Raw genomic sequence first — 14,096 nt, 5'->3', positions numbered from 1 at the left:
AGGTCTAAGCTCGGGCTGCCAGTAAGACCCCCCTCCCTCCCTCCCTCTCTTGAGTTTTTCTGTTGTGACAGTTGTTTCTGCTCCATTCAATTATGAGAAAAACTAGAGCATGTATGTAATGTGTGAATGTGCCATATTTAAAAACGTTGTTTTTTTCTCTTTAGAGATTTCTCATCAAATCACAGAGGAGGACATGATCGATTGATCTTATGAGGAGGCTCCAGAGAGAGAGAGAGAGAGAGAGAGAGAGAGAGAGAGAGAGAGAGAGAGAGACATTTGGACTGAGTTTTTGAAACCATCATATTCAATGTCACAGACTCATAGAGGATGTTGATGTTGTTTGGATGTTTTTTTGTTTACCCATTTCTCTTGGCTGAGTGGTTGGAGGAGCTTTCCAGTGTCACATCACCAAACCCTGACTATGACTCACCTTCAGTCTAGGTTACCGTGTTTTCATCTGACGCATAAGAGCGCATGAAGGGGACAGAGCAAGAGAGGGTCACTTTTTGGAGGATGTTGTTTTAGAAGGTCGTATTTGCTCGTTCATCAAAAGTATATCTATGTGATTTAGACCAATATATATGCCTATCAATACCAGAGGAAAAGGAATATCAGATCCTATTCATATTTGTTTAATACTTTTGTAGAATGCGCTCAAAGGATGCTAGTATTATTTTCTTTCTTCAGACATGTATTTTAGCTTGTGATATATTTAATAACATTCAAAGGCTATACTTTATTTCTTACAAGTCAAATAATTTTGCAAATGGAAGACAAGATGGGAAGGTGTGTTGTATTGCTCCAGTGCAAGACTGTTCTAAAATAGAGGAGGACTCGGAGCTTAACTGCTGTTGGTAAAACCATACGATCCTTTACGCATCACGCGGCGCGCACGCACACACACGCACTCAGAGGAATAGAGGACATGCGGAGACAAGAGGAGCGCGCCAGCCGCCCCAAGGAGAACCTCCAGCCGCGTGAATGACCCGCAGGCAGCATGCGCTCCTGGCCCAACCGAACTGACTGTCTCTCTCCCGTTAACTGCAGCTGGGAGGATAACTACTGGAACTACTACTTTAACGGGAGCTACCAGGGTCCCGTGCCCCCCGAAAACCTATTCCCCATCCCCGTTCTAATGGGAATCACCATCACCTGTGCTCTCCTGTTCCTAGCGGGAGTGACCGGGAATGTAATGACTATACTGGTCGTGTCTAAGTACAGAGACATGAGAACAACCACTAACCTCTACTTATGTAGCATGGCTGTCTCAGACTTGTTGATATTCCTCTGTATGCCCCCTGATGTGTATCGGTTATGGAAGTACAGGCCATGGATATTTGGAGATACATTCTGTAAGCTGTTTCAATTCGTTAGTGAGTGCTGCACTTATTCAACGATTTTGAATATAACCGCTCTGTCCGTGGAGCGGTACCTGGCCATCTGCTTCCCACTTCGCGCCAAACGCCTGGTCACCAAGCGACGCGTCCGTGCGCTCATCATCTTTCTCTGGCTCGTGTCGCTGTTGAGCGCGGGACCTGTCTTCGTTCTGGTGGGAGTGGAGCACGAGACTCGCCCAGCGGCGGGAAACTCTGTGACTGCTGGTGGGGCGGAAGGACAGACAGAGATAGACACTAGCGAGTGTAAACCCACTCAGTACGCGGTTGAATCTGGGCTTCTAGCCGCCATGGCGTTGGTTAGCTCTGTGTTTTTCTTCCTGCCGGTGTTTTGTTTGACTGTGGTGTACAGTTTGATTGGACGAAGGTTGTGGAAGAGACGGAGAGAGAACAATATTGGAGCTAACGTAGCACACAGGGACAAGAGCAACAGACAGACCGTCAAGATGTTAGGTAGGGTGCAATACATGTTGCTCATATTCAAAACTATTTTAACCACTGCATAATTGAGATGGATGTTTATAATATTTTTAAAAGGCACAGAATTGGAGACATTAAAATATTGCTTTTGATACGCATTAAATCAATCAAACATTGTAATAAGACAAGGATAATGCAGATACTGTAGATACAGGCTGTGTATAAGTTTCTACACTCAGCAAAGTAACCTAATAACCATGATAACAGCCAGTCGTGTAAAGCTTTACCAAGGTCATTTAATTAGGCATAACTATAGTTTCCCCATCATACCCCTCTCTCCTATTTCTCTCTCTGAAAAAAATTGTTACTGATGTTTGCATTTAATGTTTTATGGTTGGAATTAATTGTATGTGCCTCCCCTCCTCCCTCAATTCCCCCTTCCCACTCCCCACTCTCTATTATTATTAGCATAAAAGGAGAAATCCAATGTTGCAAACATTTATTATCTGTCTCCCCTCTCCCTCTCTCTCTCTCTCTCTCTCCAGCTGTAGTGGTCTTTGCCTTCGTCCTATGCTGGCTGCCTTTCCACTTACATCGTTACCTTATGTCCCATTCCTCCGAGGGCTCCTCTCCTCTCTGGTCTCTCTTCACCCAGTACTGCTCCCTTGTTTCCACTGTCCTCTTCTATCTCTCGGCTGCCATCAACCCTGTCCTCTATAACACCATGTCTAGGAAGTACCGGTCAGCTGCTGCCCAACTGTTTGGTCTACAGGAGACTCAACCACCCAGAGGGAGAACAGCAAGCACTGTCAAAGGAGAGAGTTCACCTGCCTGGACAGAGTCCACTGTTAGCCTGTGACTGTAGCCAATTTGGAGGGTGAATGGGCGATAGATATATACTTCTCTGATTTTGATATGTAGTTGTTGTGATCAACGTCTTCTTGTGTGTTTTTCATCAGTGACCACTGCTTTCCCTGGTTGATCAAACTCAAACAGGCACCATTATGGACCATCAAGTCTTTAATCCAAGAGAGCACCGGTTTACGCATAACGTCCATGGACGTTGATTATTGATTGAAATTTTATCAGTCCGCCCTGGCCTTGCGTTGAACATATTAATTATATTAGCCTCAAGGACTCTGAACGAGACTGTTGCTTTGATGTCACAACCCGCCCGGCAAAGGCGTTTGAGAAGATGTTTTATAAAATATTTATAAAACAAGGCGTTTCTGTCACCCAAAAAGAAGCACACCATTAGCAACAAAAACGATTAAACCGCTTTTGAAATGGACACCTATGTATTTTCTACAAATCACACATGCAACACACATGCACACACACAAACCGAAAGAGTTTTAACACTTGCCTTAATTAATATGTGAACTGTATTCTGGATGACAAAGAAAAGCACTGTAGACCGTGATGCACTTCTCTGTACCCTGAAAGAGAGGGACTGAAGTGCTGTGTGTGTGTTTGTTTATGTTGAGTGATTGGGTGTGTTGGGGTGGTGTGTTTATGGTGAGTGACAGCGTGTGTTGGGGTGGTGTGTTTATGGTGAGTGACTGTGTGTGTTGGTGTGTGTGTCTGTGTGTGTAGATATAGGTAACAGTGTTTTGCTACGATAGCATGTACAGTAGGCTAATTATACCGCCAGCCTTACTCTGTAAATAGCAGCTTAGTAACAGTTCAATCTGATTGGTATTAGTCTTGGCTTATCCTATAAGTACTTACAAAGCAGCCACTGCCTTGGACTCCAGAATTCGGATATGGGAACCTGGTCTCAGAGCATTTCGTATTATTCTGTACATAAATCCGAGACACTCCATTTAGTATAATATGTTACGTTTCATATGGTATGTATTAATTTGTGGATGTCCATCATCCATTTCATATGATATGTTATGAACTAGAATTCGTATTACAAATTTGCTAAATGTACAATATGTTACGAATCTGCAACACGTACAATATGTTGCGAATTTTCAAAACGTATAATACATAACAAATTGTAGCTAGGGGGCTAACATTAGCTAGGCAAGGGGTTAAGGTCAGGGTTACATTTAGGAGCTAAAATGGGTAAGGTTAGAGGAAGGGTAAAGGTTAGGCTTAGGAGAAGGGTTAGCTAATATTCTAAGTAGTTGCATAGTACCTAAAAAGTACTAAGTAGTTGAAAGTTGCTAATATGCTAAAGTTGTCCATCATGAGATTTGAACTCGCAACCTTTGGGTTACTAGACATCTGCATTATACAGGGTGGCAGTGTAGCCTAGTGGTTAGAGCATTGGACTAGTAACCGAAAGGTTGCAAGTTCAAATCCCCGAGCTGACAAGGTACAAAATCTGTCGTTCTGCCCTTGAACAGGCAGTTAACCCACTGTTCCTAGGCCGTCATTGAAAATAAGAATTTTGTTCTTAACTGACTTGCCTAGTAAAATAAAGGTTAAAAAAAATAATAATAAAAATACACCTACCCATCCACCTACAGTGCATTTGGAAAGTATTCAGACCCCTTGACCTTCTCCACATTTTGTTACATTACAGCCTTATTCTAAAATGTATTAAATAATTTTTTCCCCATCATCAATCTACACAATACCCCATAATGACAAATCAAAAGCAGGTTTTTGACATTTTTGATAATTTATTACAAATAAAAAACTTAAATATTGCATTTCCATAAGTTTTCAGACCCTTTACTCAGTACTTTGTTGAAGCACCTTTGGCAGCGATTACATTCTCAAGTCTTCTTGGGTATGACGCTACAAACTTGGCACACCTGTATTTGGGGAGTTTCACCCATTTTGTTCTGCAGGTTGGATGGGGAGCGTCGCTACACAGCTATTTTCAGGTTTGTCCAGGGATGTTTGATCTGGTTCAAGTCCGGGCTCTGGCTGGGCCACTCAAGGACATACAGAGACTTGTCCCGAAGCCACTCCTGCGTTGTCTTGGCTGTGTACTTAGGGTTGTTATCCTGTTGGAAGGTGAACCTTCACCCCAGTCTGAGGTCCTGAGTGCTCTGGAGCAGGTTTTCATCAATGATCTCTCTATACTTTGCTCCGTTCATCTTTCCCTCGATCCTGACTAGTCTCCCAGTCCCTTCCGCTGAAAAACATTCCCACAGCATGCTGCCACCACCATGCTTCACCGTAGGGATGGTGCCAGGTTTCCTCCAGACGTGATGCTTGGCATTCAGGCCAAAGAGTTCAATCTTGGTTTCATCAGACCAGAGAATCTTGTTTCTCATGGACTGAGAGTCCTTTAGGTGCCTTTTGGCAAACTCCAAGCGGGCTGTCATGTGCCTTTTACTGAGGAGTGACTTCCGCCTGGTCACTCTACCACAAAGGCCTGATTGGTGGAGTGCCGCATAGATGGTGTTCCTTCTGAAAGTTTCTCCCATCTCGACAGAGGAACTCGAGCTCAGTCAGAGTGACCATCGGGCTCTTGGTCACCTCCCTGACCAAGGCCCTTCTATTAATCAAATTCAAATCAAATTTATTTATATAGCCCTTCGTACATCAGCTGATATCTCAAAGTGCTGTACAGAAACCCAGCCTAAAACCCCAAACAGCAAGCAATGCAGGTGTAGAAGCACGGTGGTTAAGAGTCTTAATGGTTCCAAACGTATTCCATTTAAGAATGATTGAGGCCAATGTTTGTGAGGACCTTCAATGCTGCAGAAATGTAATAAAAAAACATTTAATAAATCCATTTTAGAATAAGGCTGTAAAGCATTTTTTGGGGGGGGGAGAGAAGTCAAGGGAACTGAATATTTTCTGAATGCAATGTATTTTCATTTTTGTCTTGAGTAACCATAAAAAACTTAACATATCATAATAATTTGAGTGTCCCAGATTTTTATTTACAATGTTACGTCTAGTCTATGAGACCAGGCTGGATATGGATATAAAGACCACACGTAAGGACTATAGAAACAATCCGCAAATATGAACTACAAACATTGCCTGGAAAAATACTTAAAATGTGGAATTGTAACTACAGACATGGCACTTCAGCCCAAATTAATGTAACGCTTAACTATGTATCCATGTTTGTACCGCTATAATAATCTGTACTATGCCTTTACAAACTATAACGGAACAAAACACTGTATGTATTTTAATATTGATCCATATCATCAGGTTGCCAACTTGGTCTGAACTCATTCCGGGAGATAAAAATGATTCAACATTGTTTACGTGTCATTTTTTTTATTTCAGACATAAGCAGTTTAATTCCGTCATGACTGAGAAGTGCACACACAGGTAGCCTACAAACACACAGATGTCGTTCTCACCTCTCCCCCATCTTCTCTCACCTCCTCTGCTTTCTTCTTGTCTCAGTCCCTTGAAGTCAGGCAGTCTCAAAGCCACCCATCCTCAAGGGTCGTCACTAGTTCCCACAGCCACAAAGTCATAATTATGGCTACACCCCACCTATTTCTACAATTTCTCTTCTTAAAATTGAATTCTAAACATAACTGTAACCTTTACCACACTGCTAACCTTATGCCTAACCCTAACCTTCATTTAAGACTGAAAAGTACATTTGTGTTTTCATGAATTTTTACAACATAGACAATTTTGACATTGTAGTAGTGGTAACAAGTGATAACCATCTTCAAGCTATGTTCAAAGGATCCTTCTGTCACATCTGAGGCTTTCTGAGTTGCCTGATAAAAAAGTCCTATAAGACAAGAGTGAGGACAGGAGGAGAGAGGGAAAGAAAGGTCAGAGAGAGAAACAAGGGATGGAAAGAGGAAGAAGGAAAGTGAGAAAGACATTGATGGTGGTACATAGAATATGAGGAGTGGAGAAATGAATGAATGAGGTAAGGATGAGTCAGAGAGAGAGGAACTTAGAAGTAAGAGAGCACTTGGGAAAAGATTGATTCAGAAATTATAGATATAGAAAGTCAATGAATTACTCTGCATCACTTGTGAGATGCAGTGTGTGTGTGTCTCAGAGACAGGAGGGAGAATTGTATTTCTCTGTGATTTAATCCCTCCTGTTATCCAGTGAGATGCTATCGAGGCCGCTGGGGAGTAAATCACAAGCTATTGCTGGACACAGGCGCGTGCACACACACTCAAACAAACACACACTGAGAGACGGAGGGGAGCGAGAGAGGGAGAGACAGAGAGAGACAGAACGTGAGAGAGAAGAGAAAGGTAAAGAGAGATAGAAAGACAAAGAGAGTGAGAGAGGATCGATGGCAATGTTCCTGCACAAATCAGTGAGTGTCGAAGAAGAGGCTGCATGTGCTTTTGTGCATCTCTCCTTTCGACTGGTCTCTTCTCCAGACACACACGGTTCAGCCAGGGTTATAGTGCCCATTAAATAGGAGATTCGCCCTAAAACTGAATGTGAAGGTTGCATTTTTTCACAGCGTTGGCTGGATTATAGATGTGATTTATGTCTGGCTGTACCTCAAATGATACCTTATTCCCTACAGTGCCTGCAGAAAGTATTCAGACCCCATGACTTTTCCTAATTTTGTTAGGTTATCCTAAAATTGCATGAATTGTTATTTTTCCTCTTCAATCTACACACAATAACCCCATTTAGAAATGTTTATTACATTTATTAATAATAAATAAATGTGAAATACCACATTTACATATCTATTCAGACCCTTTACTAAGTACATTGTTTAAGCACCTTTGGCAGCGATTACAGCCTCGAGTCTGGGGAGATTCTCCCATTCTTCTCTGCAGATCCTCTCAAGCTCTGTCAGGTTGTATGGGGAGCGTTGCTGCACAGCTATTTTCAGGTCTCTACAGAGATGTTTGATCGGATTCAAGTCCGGGCTCTGGCTGGGCCACTCAAGAACATTCAGAGACTTGTCCAGAAGCCACTTCTGCGTTGTCTTGGCTGTGTGCTTAGGGTTGTTGTCCTGTTGGAAGGTGAACCTTCGCCTCAGTCTGAGGTCCTGAGCCCTCTGAAGCAGGTTTTCATCAAGGATCTCTCTATACATTGCTCCGTTCATCTTTGCCTCGATCCTGACTAGTCTCCCAGTCCCTGCCGCTGAAAAACATCCCCACAGCATGATGCTGCCATCACCATGCTTCACCGTGGGGATGGTTCTAGGTTTCCTCCAGATGTGACTCTTGGCATTCAGGCTGAAGAGTTCAATCTTGTTTTCATCAGACCAGAAAATCTTGTTTGTCATGGTCTGAGAGTCTTTAGGTGCCTTTTGGCAAACTCCAAGCTGGCTGTCATGTGCCTTTTACTGAGGAGTGGCTTCCGTCAGGCAGCCAGCTCTAGAAAGAGTCTTGGTGATTCCAAACTTCTTCCATTTAAGGTTGGAGGCCACTGTGTTCTTGAGGACATTCAATGTTGCAGAAATTTTATGGTACTCTTCCCCAGATCTGTGCCTCGAGACAATCCTGTCTTGGAGCTCTATGGACAATTCTTTCGACCTCATGGCTTGGTTTTATCTCTGACATGCACTGTCAACTGTGGGGGGTTTTGTGTGTAGACTGCTGAGGATTTCTATTTATTTAATCAATTTTAGAATAAGGCTGTAACGTAACAAAATGTGGAAAAAGTCAAGCGGTCTGAATACTTCCCGAAGGCACTGTATATTGTGCACTACAGTGACCAGAGCCAAATGACACTATTCCATATGGATTCCTGTCTATTTAACTCTTTATTGGTTACATTTATCATGATACAGCATCCAACCTTTTTTATTTGGAGAAAAATGATGTTGCAGCGAGCCCATTGTTAATTGTTTACTATAAAGAGTGTATATCTGATACGTCTATCTACGGATAAACCAAACCTCGAGCAAATGTCCTCTAGCTCTCAGTAAAGATATGAACTCACATCGACGTTACATGGGACATGAATTCAAATGAACATTGAAGACACCAGTGTGCCTTTGAGCTAAATTGCTCCAGGGGTGCCGTACTGTGGCCGACCCGGTGCGCCAACCTCTCAGAGTTTGTCCCTAATGGGGAATGGACACATTTGTGGTTTCCTGTGGACAATGGACAATAAAGTTATCTTCTATAATGTTCTTCTCTTATTCCTTATTCAGACAGTGTTGTGACGACGGTGATAAATACCAGTCCCCTGTTGAGTCTGACTGCCTGACTATTTCATCATCACAGACACTTTCCTCCATGCACACACGGCACGGCACGCAAGCAAGCACGCACCCGCATCACACACACATTGACAGGCACAAGGTCAGTCCCAGTTCTAATGCCTTGCAAAGAGACTAACTGCAAGAAATGGCACTTGGGATCTAACCAGCAGCCCTGTGGTTGCTAATTAGCTTTTTAATTGCCCGGGATTTGAACAAGCAAACCTAGTCCGCCTTTCTAACCTTTATATAGACTACCTACTACCACAAAGCATATCACATAACCAATGTATGAATAGGAAATCAAACAATAAACTATGACACACAAAACAAGGATTTCAGTCAAGGTCAGAAAAAATTTAACATTTATTGGGCATAAATATATTATATAACACAGGCTACCGATACAGTTAGGTCTTACATACAGAGGGTAGTATTTGCAAAATCTATACATTAAAATTGATATGGCGGTTTATTTTATATAATGCATATGAAATAGTCTAACATTTACAATAGAAAGTAGTACAAATGTATGATTCTTTTTTTCTTTCAAATCGCAGCCCATGACAACATTGGAATGTTTGTTTTGATAAGTGTGAGGTACAAATATGTTGTTGGTTTGTTTTTGTTCCAGACTAATAAAAAAAATGTTTAATACATACAAGTCTTCATACATTAATCTGGGACTGTTACCCATTCAATATCCAATCTCTCATATTCAAAATCCGTACAAATCCGTATTTTCCGTTTCATTTTTCTATTTTTATTAATCTGACAAAAAAAGTAACCAATCAGAAGGCACAGATGCTGGGTTGCTGGGCAGAAGTATCTGTTTTGTTCAGGACCCACTAGATCAGCAGGGCCAGAAGGGTCTAAAGATTTGGCTAAATACAAATCTTACAGGGTGTACCCTGCTCACATAGACAAGTAGCTACTGGGCCAAGCCCTGGAAAAACACGAGCTAAAAGCTTGAGAGAATATTAGCCAAAAACCTTTAGGGAACATTGGGTCAGCATTGGTGATATCACAGGCCTACTATTAACCTAACCTTAGCCTATAACATTAGGCATTATTAGGGAGTATGGACAGGAGTATTTCGTGACCATGTGTCCTAACCATCCTGGTCAATTCACATGGTTAAGGAAAACTCCTGTTCCTAGGCATGAGTAATGACTTGGCTGTAAAAGGCTTGGGGCAGATTTAACACATCAGGAATGATTTGGCTGTAAAAGGCTTGGGAGAGATTTAACCCCTCAGGAATGATTTGGCTGTAAAGGGCTTGGGGCAGATTTAACACAACTTCAGGAATGATTTGGCTGTAAAAGGCTTGGGAGAGATTTAACCCCTCAGGAATGATTTGGCTGTAAAAGGCTTGGGGCAGATTTAACACATCAGGAATGATTTGGCTGTATGAAAGGCTTGGGAGAGATTTAACACAACAGGAATGATTTGGCTGTATAAAAGGCTTGGGAGAGATTTAACACAACAGGAATGATTTGGCTGTATAAAAGGCTTGGGAGAGATTTAACACAACAGGAATGATTTGGCTGTATAAAAGGCTTGGGGCAGATTTAACACAACAGGAATGATTTGGCTGTATAAAAGGCTTGGGAGAGATTTAACACAACAGGAATGATTTGGCTGTATAAAAGGCTTGGGGCAGATTTAACACAACAGGAATGATTTGGCTGTATAAAAGGCTTGGGAGAGATTTAACACAACAGGAATGATTTGGCTGTATAAAAGGCTTGGGGCAGATTTAACACAACAGGAATGATTTGGCTGTATAAAAGGCTTGGGAGAGATTTAACACAACAGGAATGATTTGGCTGTATAAAAGGCTTGGGGCAGATTTAACACAACAGGAATGATTTGGCTGTATAAAAGGCTTGGGAGAGATTTAACACAACAGGAATGATTTGGCTGTATAAAAGGCTTGGGGCAGATTTAACACAACAGGAATGATTTGGCTGTATAAAAGGCTTGGGGCAGATTTAACACAACAGGACATATCAACAGTCTTCTTTCTAACTAAGACAGGTAAACAGGAAAGATGGACACAACATGACAAAGTCACGTCAGATGACAGAGTAACGCTGTATGACACAGCAACACCAAATGACCCAACAGTGCCAGACGACTCAGTCACAACAATGACGCGGTCCAAACTCCAGACGACATAGTAATGCCAATGTAACAGAGTGCCCGGCGGGCAGCTGTGGGTGTCTGGTATCAAAACAAGAAGATGTCTGATGAAAAGCATCACGGTTCTCGCAGGACAGACACTTACCCTGTGGGCTAAGGGTCTACCGCTTTAAAAGTGCTCCATATAATCTGTTAGTTGTACTTGCCTCATTTTAGCGTCAATACTACATCTCTTATACGTATAATAACTCTGCACTGACTATCAATTCTAAGCAAAAACACTGGACACAAAATAATCACTAAGGCTCTTTATACGACGACAAGCTGGGAAAAGTATTCCTCATCATCATCATCCTCATCCTCATCGGTCTGACTGACATCCTGATTTGATTGTTGTAGTCTTTTTGACCTTTTTTCAGTGTGAAATCAGCGTGTTAAGACTCAATAAAGGGGTAGTATATTTAACAATGGAACATTTAATACATTTAGCTTTCCCCCAAAAAAGAAACATTAAAAATACTACGAATATGAACGAAGCGTGAATCACAGGTCAAGTTATGTCTTTCCGTTTTGAGAGGATAACAATGTGACAGGAATAATAATGCTGTGAGGTCACAGAGGGAACATCAAGGAACCCTTTAGAGCGAAGATAACGTTGAAAGGAACGTGTGTGTATGTGTGTGTGTGCGTGCGTGCGTGTGTGTGTTTACACAAAGTAAAATGGCATGACACAAGCCTCGATTTTGGCAGAAATTATCCAAACAGATATGATATTAAAAATGTCCTAACCTATAACATTAGGCAGTATAAACGACAAATTAAGGCAACTATTGTTCTGACTCCCCGAGACACCACGCACCTTCCCACTGAGGGGGCACTGTACAGTGTCCCAAGACTGTGTTAGCCCCTGGAACTAAAGCCTAGGGCATTAGCCATGCGGAGCTAACCTGAGTCTTCAAGTCTCGTCATACTGTCTGAATAATGGAAACTCTTACAGGATCCCGGCTCAAACGGTAGAATTAAAGTCAGTACCGCCACCTTCTGCCGTCCTCTTCAAGCACTGGTTACAGTAACTGTAAAGAGTACCTTCATACCTTATCTCACCTTCAGAGTACCTTCATACCTTATTTCACCTTCAGAAACTCTCCGGGAAAAAAGCTGCTACCTAGAGCATTTAAGGGTTCTTCGACTGTCCCCATTGGAGGGTTCTACGTGGAACCCAAAAGGGTTCTCCTATGGGGAAAGCTGAAGAACCCGTTTGGAACCCTTTTCTCTAAGAGTGTACATTATTTAACCACCAGCGCCCCCTCAGAGTTGTACGGTACGCCATGCCTGTGCTTAAATCCTAATACAGACGCCAACGTAACCTTAAAAACAGAAAAGGTAACGTTTCTGAAGACACTTTTGTGTGTTCGCTCCAGCTGTCTAAAATCTTTACCGATATAACCTGGCTAACGGTTTGCTACATCTCTTAATGCATACAGAAAACCACACAGGCTGGTCATAACCGTGAAATCATGACAGAACCATTCTAAAGCCACCATTATTGGTGTTATGACGTGACGGTCACGTGGTTATGGATAAGAGCCAGTTCTGTGTGTCAGAGAGGAGATGACAAGGACAGACATTTGGTTACCATGTTAAAAACGGCACTGACACCGACATACAGAATAATGAAACAACTACAGGTTTTCCCAACAACTGTAAGAGAATACATGAGATATGTAATTGGCTACAGAGAGTACGAAATGCTGGCCTTAAATCAAACATCTAAAATAACATCCAACAAAAAACAAAAATCAGAAAATGTATCATAATAACAATATAACATGCTACGAGAGAAAAAACAATTAGTACATTTATAACTACACTTACATTTGACTCTTAATTTTTATTTTTTTAAACAATAAATAACTGAAAAGATTGCACTGTAATTGGCTTGTAAAGTACTGTATGCAAATATTCTATTGTATATAAATAAAGGTATAGAACCAATAGAGAAATTGTAGCGTAACTTTCCCATCGACTTTGGCAAAGGTGTTGGAGCAGTTAAAGGCTCTGCTAACTGACGAGTAGGAGCGAAGCACAGCTTAGAGAGAGAGAGAGAGAGAGAGAGAGAGAGAGAGAGAGAGAGAGAGAGAGAGAGAGAGGGATGATAACAGTAGGAGTGAAGCACAGCTGAGAGAGAGAGAGAGAGAGAGAGAGAGAGAGAGAGAGAGAGATGATAAGAGGGAGATAGGAGTGAAGCACAGCTTAGAGAGAGAGAGAGAGAGAGAGGGGGATGATAACAGTAGGAGAAGCACAGCTTAGAGAGAGAGAGAGAGAGAGAGAGAGAGAGAGAGAGAGAGCGAGAGAGAGAGAGAGAGGGATGATAACAGTAGGAGCTTAGAGAAGCACAGCTTAGAGAGAGAGAGAGAGAGAGAGAGAGAGAGAGAGAGAGAGAGAGGGATGATAACAGTAGGAGATAACAGTAGGAGTGAAGCACAGCTTAGAGAGAGAGAGAGAGAGAGAGAGAGAGAGAGAGAGAGAGAGAGAGAGAGAGAGAGAGAGAGAGAGGGATGATAACAGTAGGAGTGAAGCACAGCTTAGAGAGAGAGAGAGAGAGGGATGATAACAGTAGGAGCGAAGCAGTAGGAGTGAAGCACAGCTTAGAGAGAGAGAGAGAGAGAGAGAGAGAGAGAGAGAGAGAGAGATGGGATGATAACAGTAGGAGCGAAGCACAGCTTAGAGAGAGAGAGAGAGAGAGAGAGAGAGAGAGAGAGAGGGATGATAACAGTAGGAGATAACAGTAGGAGCACAGCTTAGAGAGAGAGAGAGAGAGAGATGATAACAGTAGAGAGAACAGAGAGAGAGAGAGAGTGGGATGATAACAGTAGGAGCGAAGCACAGCTTAGAGAGAGAGAGAGAGAGTGGGATGATAACAGTAGGAGCGAAGCACAGCTTAGAGAGAGAGAGAGAGTGGGATGATAAGTAGGAGCGAAGAACAGTTTAGGATGATAACAGTAGGAGCGAAGAACAGCTTAGAGAGAGAGAGAGAGAGAGGGATGATA

At 42.3% G+C, this 14,096-nt stretch overlaps 1 protein-coding gene across 2 annotated transcripts; it reads left to right on the top strand.

Annotated features, from left to right (window-relative positions):
* Positions 1-265: 265 nt before the first annotated feature.
* On the top strand, positions 266-4,073 carry ghsra (growth hormone secretagogue receptor a). 2 transcript variants are annotated; one of them, XM_042296875.1, is made up of 2 exons: positions 266-1,847; positions 2,547-4,073. In XM_042296875.1, the coding sequence occupies exons 1-2, from the start codon at positions 998-1,000 to the stop codon at positions 2,693-2,695; spliced, it is 999 nt and encodes a 332-aa protein (XP_042152809.1). In that variant the 5' UTR covers positions 266-997; the 3' UTR covers positions 2,696-4,073. The 2 variants fall into 2 exon arrangements, with proteins under 2 accessions (XP_042152809.1, XP_024301523.1); XM_024445755.2 differs by having other exon boundaries at positions 279-1,847; positions 2,360-4,073.
* Positions 4,074-14,096: the final 10,023 nt, after the last annotated feature.

Source organism: Oncorhynchus tshawytscha, linkage group LG14 (genome assembly GCF_018296145.1).
Source record: "Oncorhynchus tshawytscha isolate Ot180627B linkage group LG14, Otsh_v2.0, whole genome shotgun sequence".
Classification (NCBI taxonomy): domain Eukaryota; kingdom Metazoa; phylum Chordata; class Actinopteri; order Salmoniformes; family Salmonidae; genus Oncorhynchus; species Oncorhynchus tshawytscha.
Note: the sequence above shows the minus strand (reverse complement) of the source record. Positions and strands in the feature narration are given on the sequence as shown.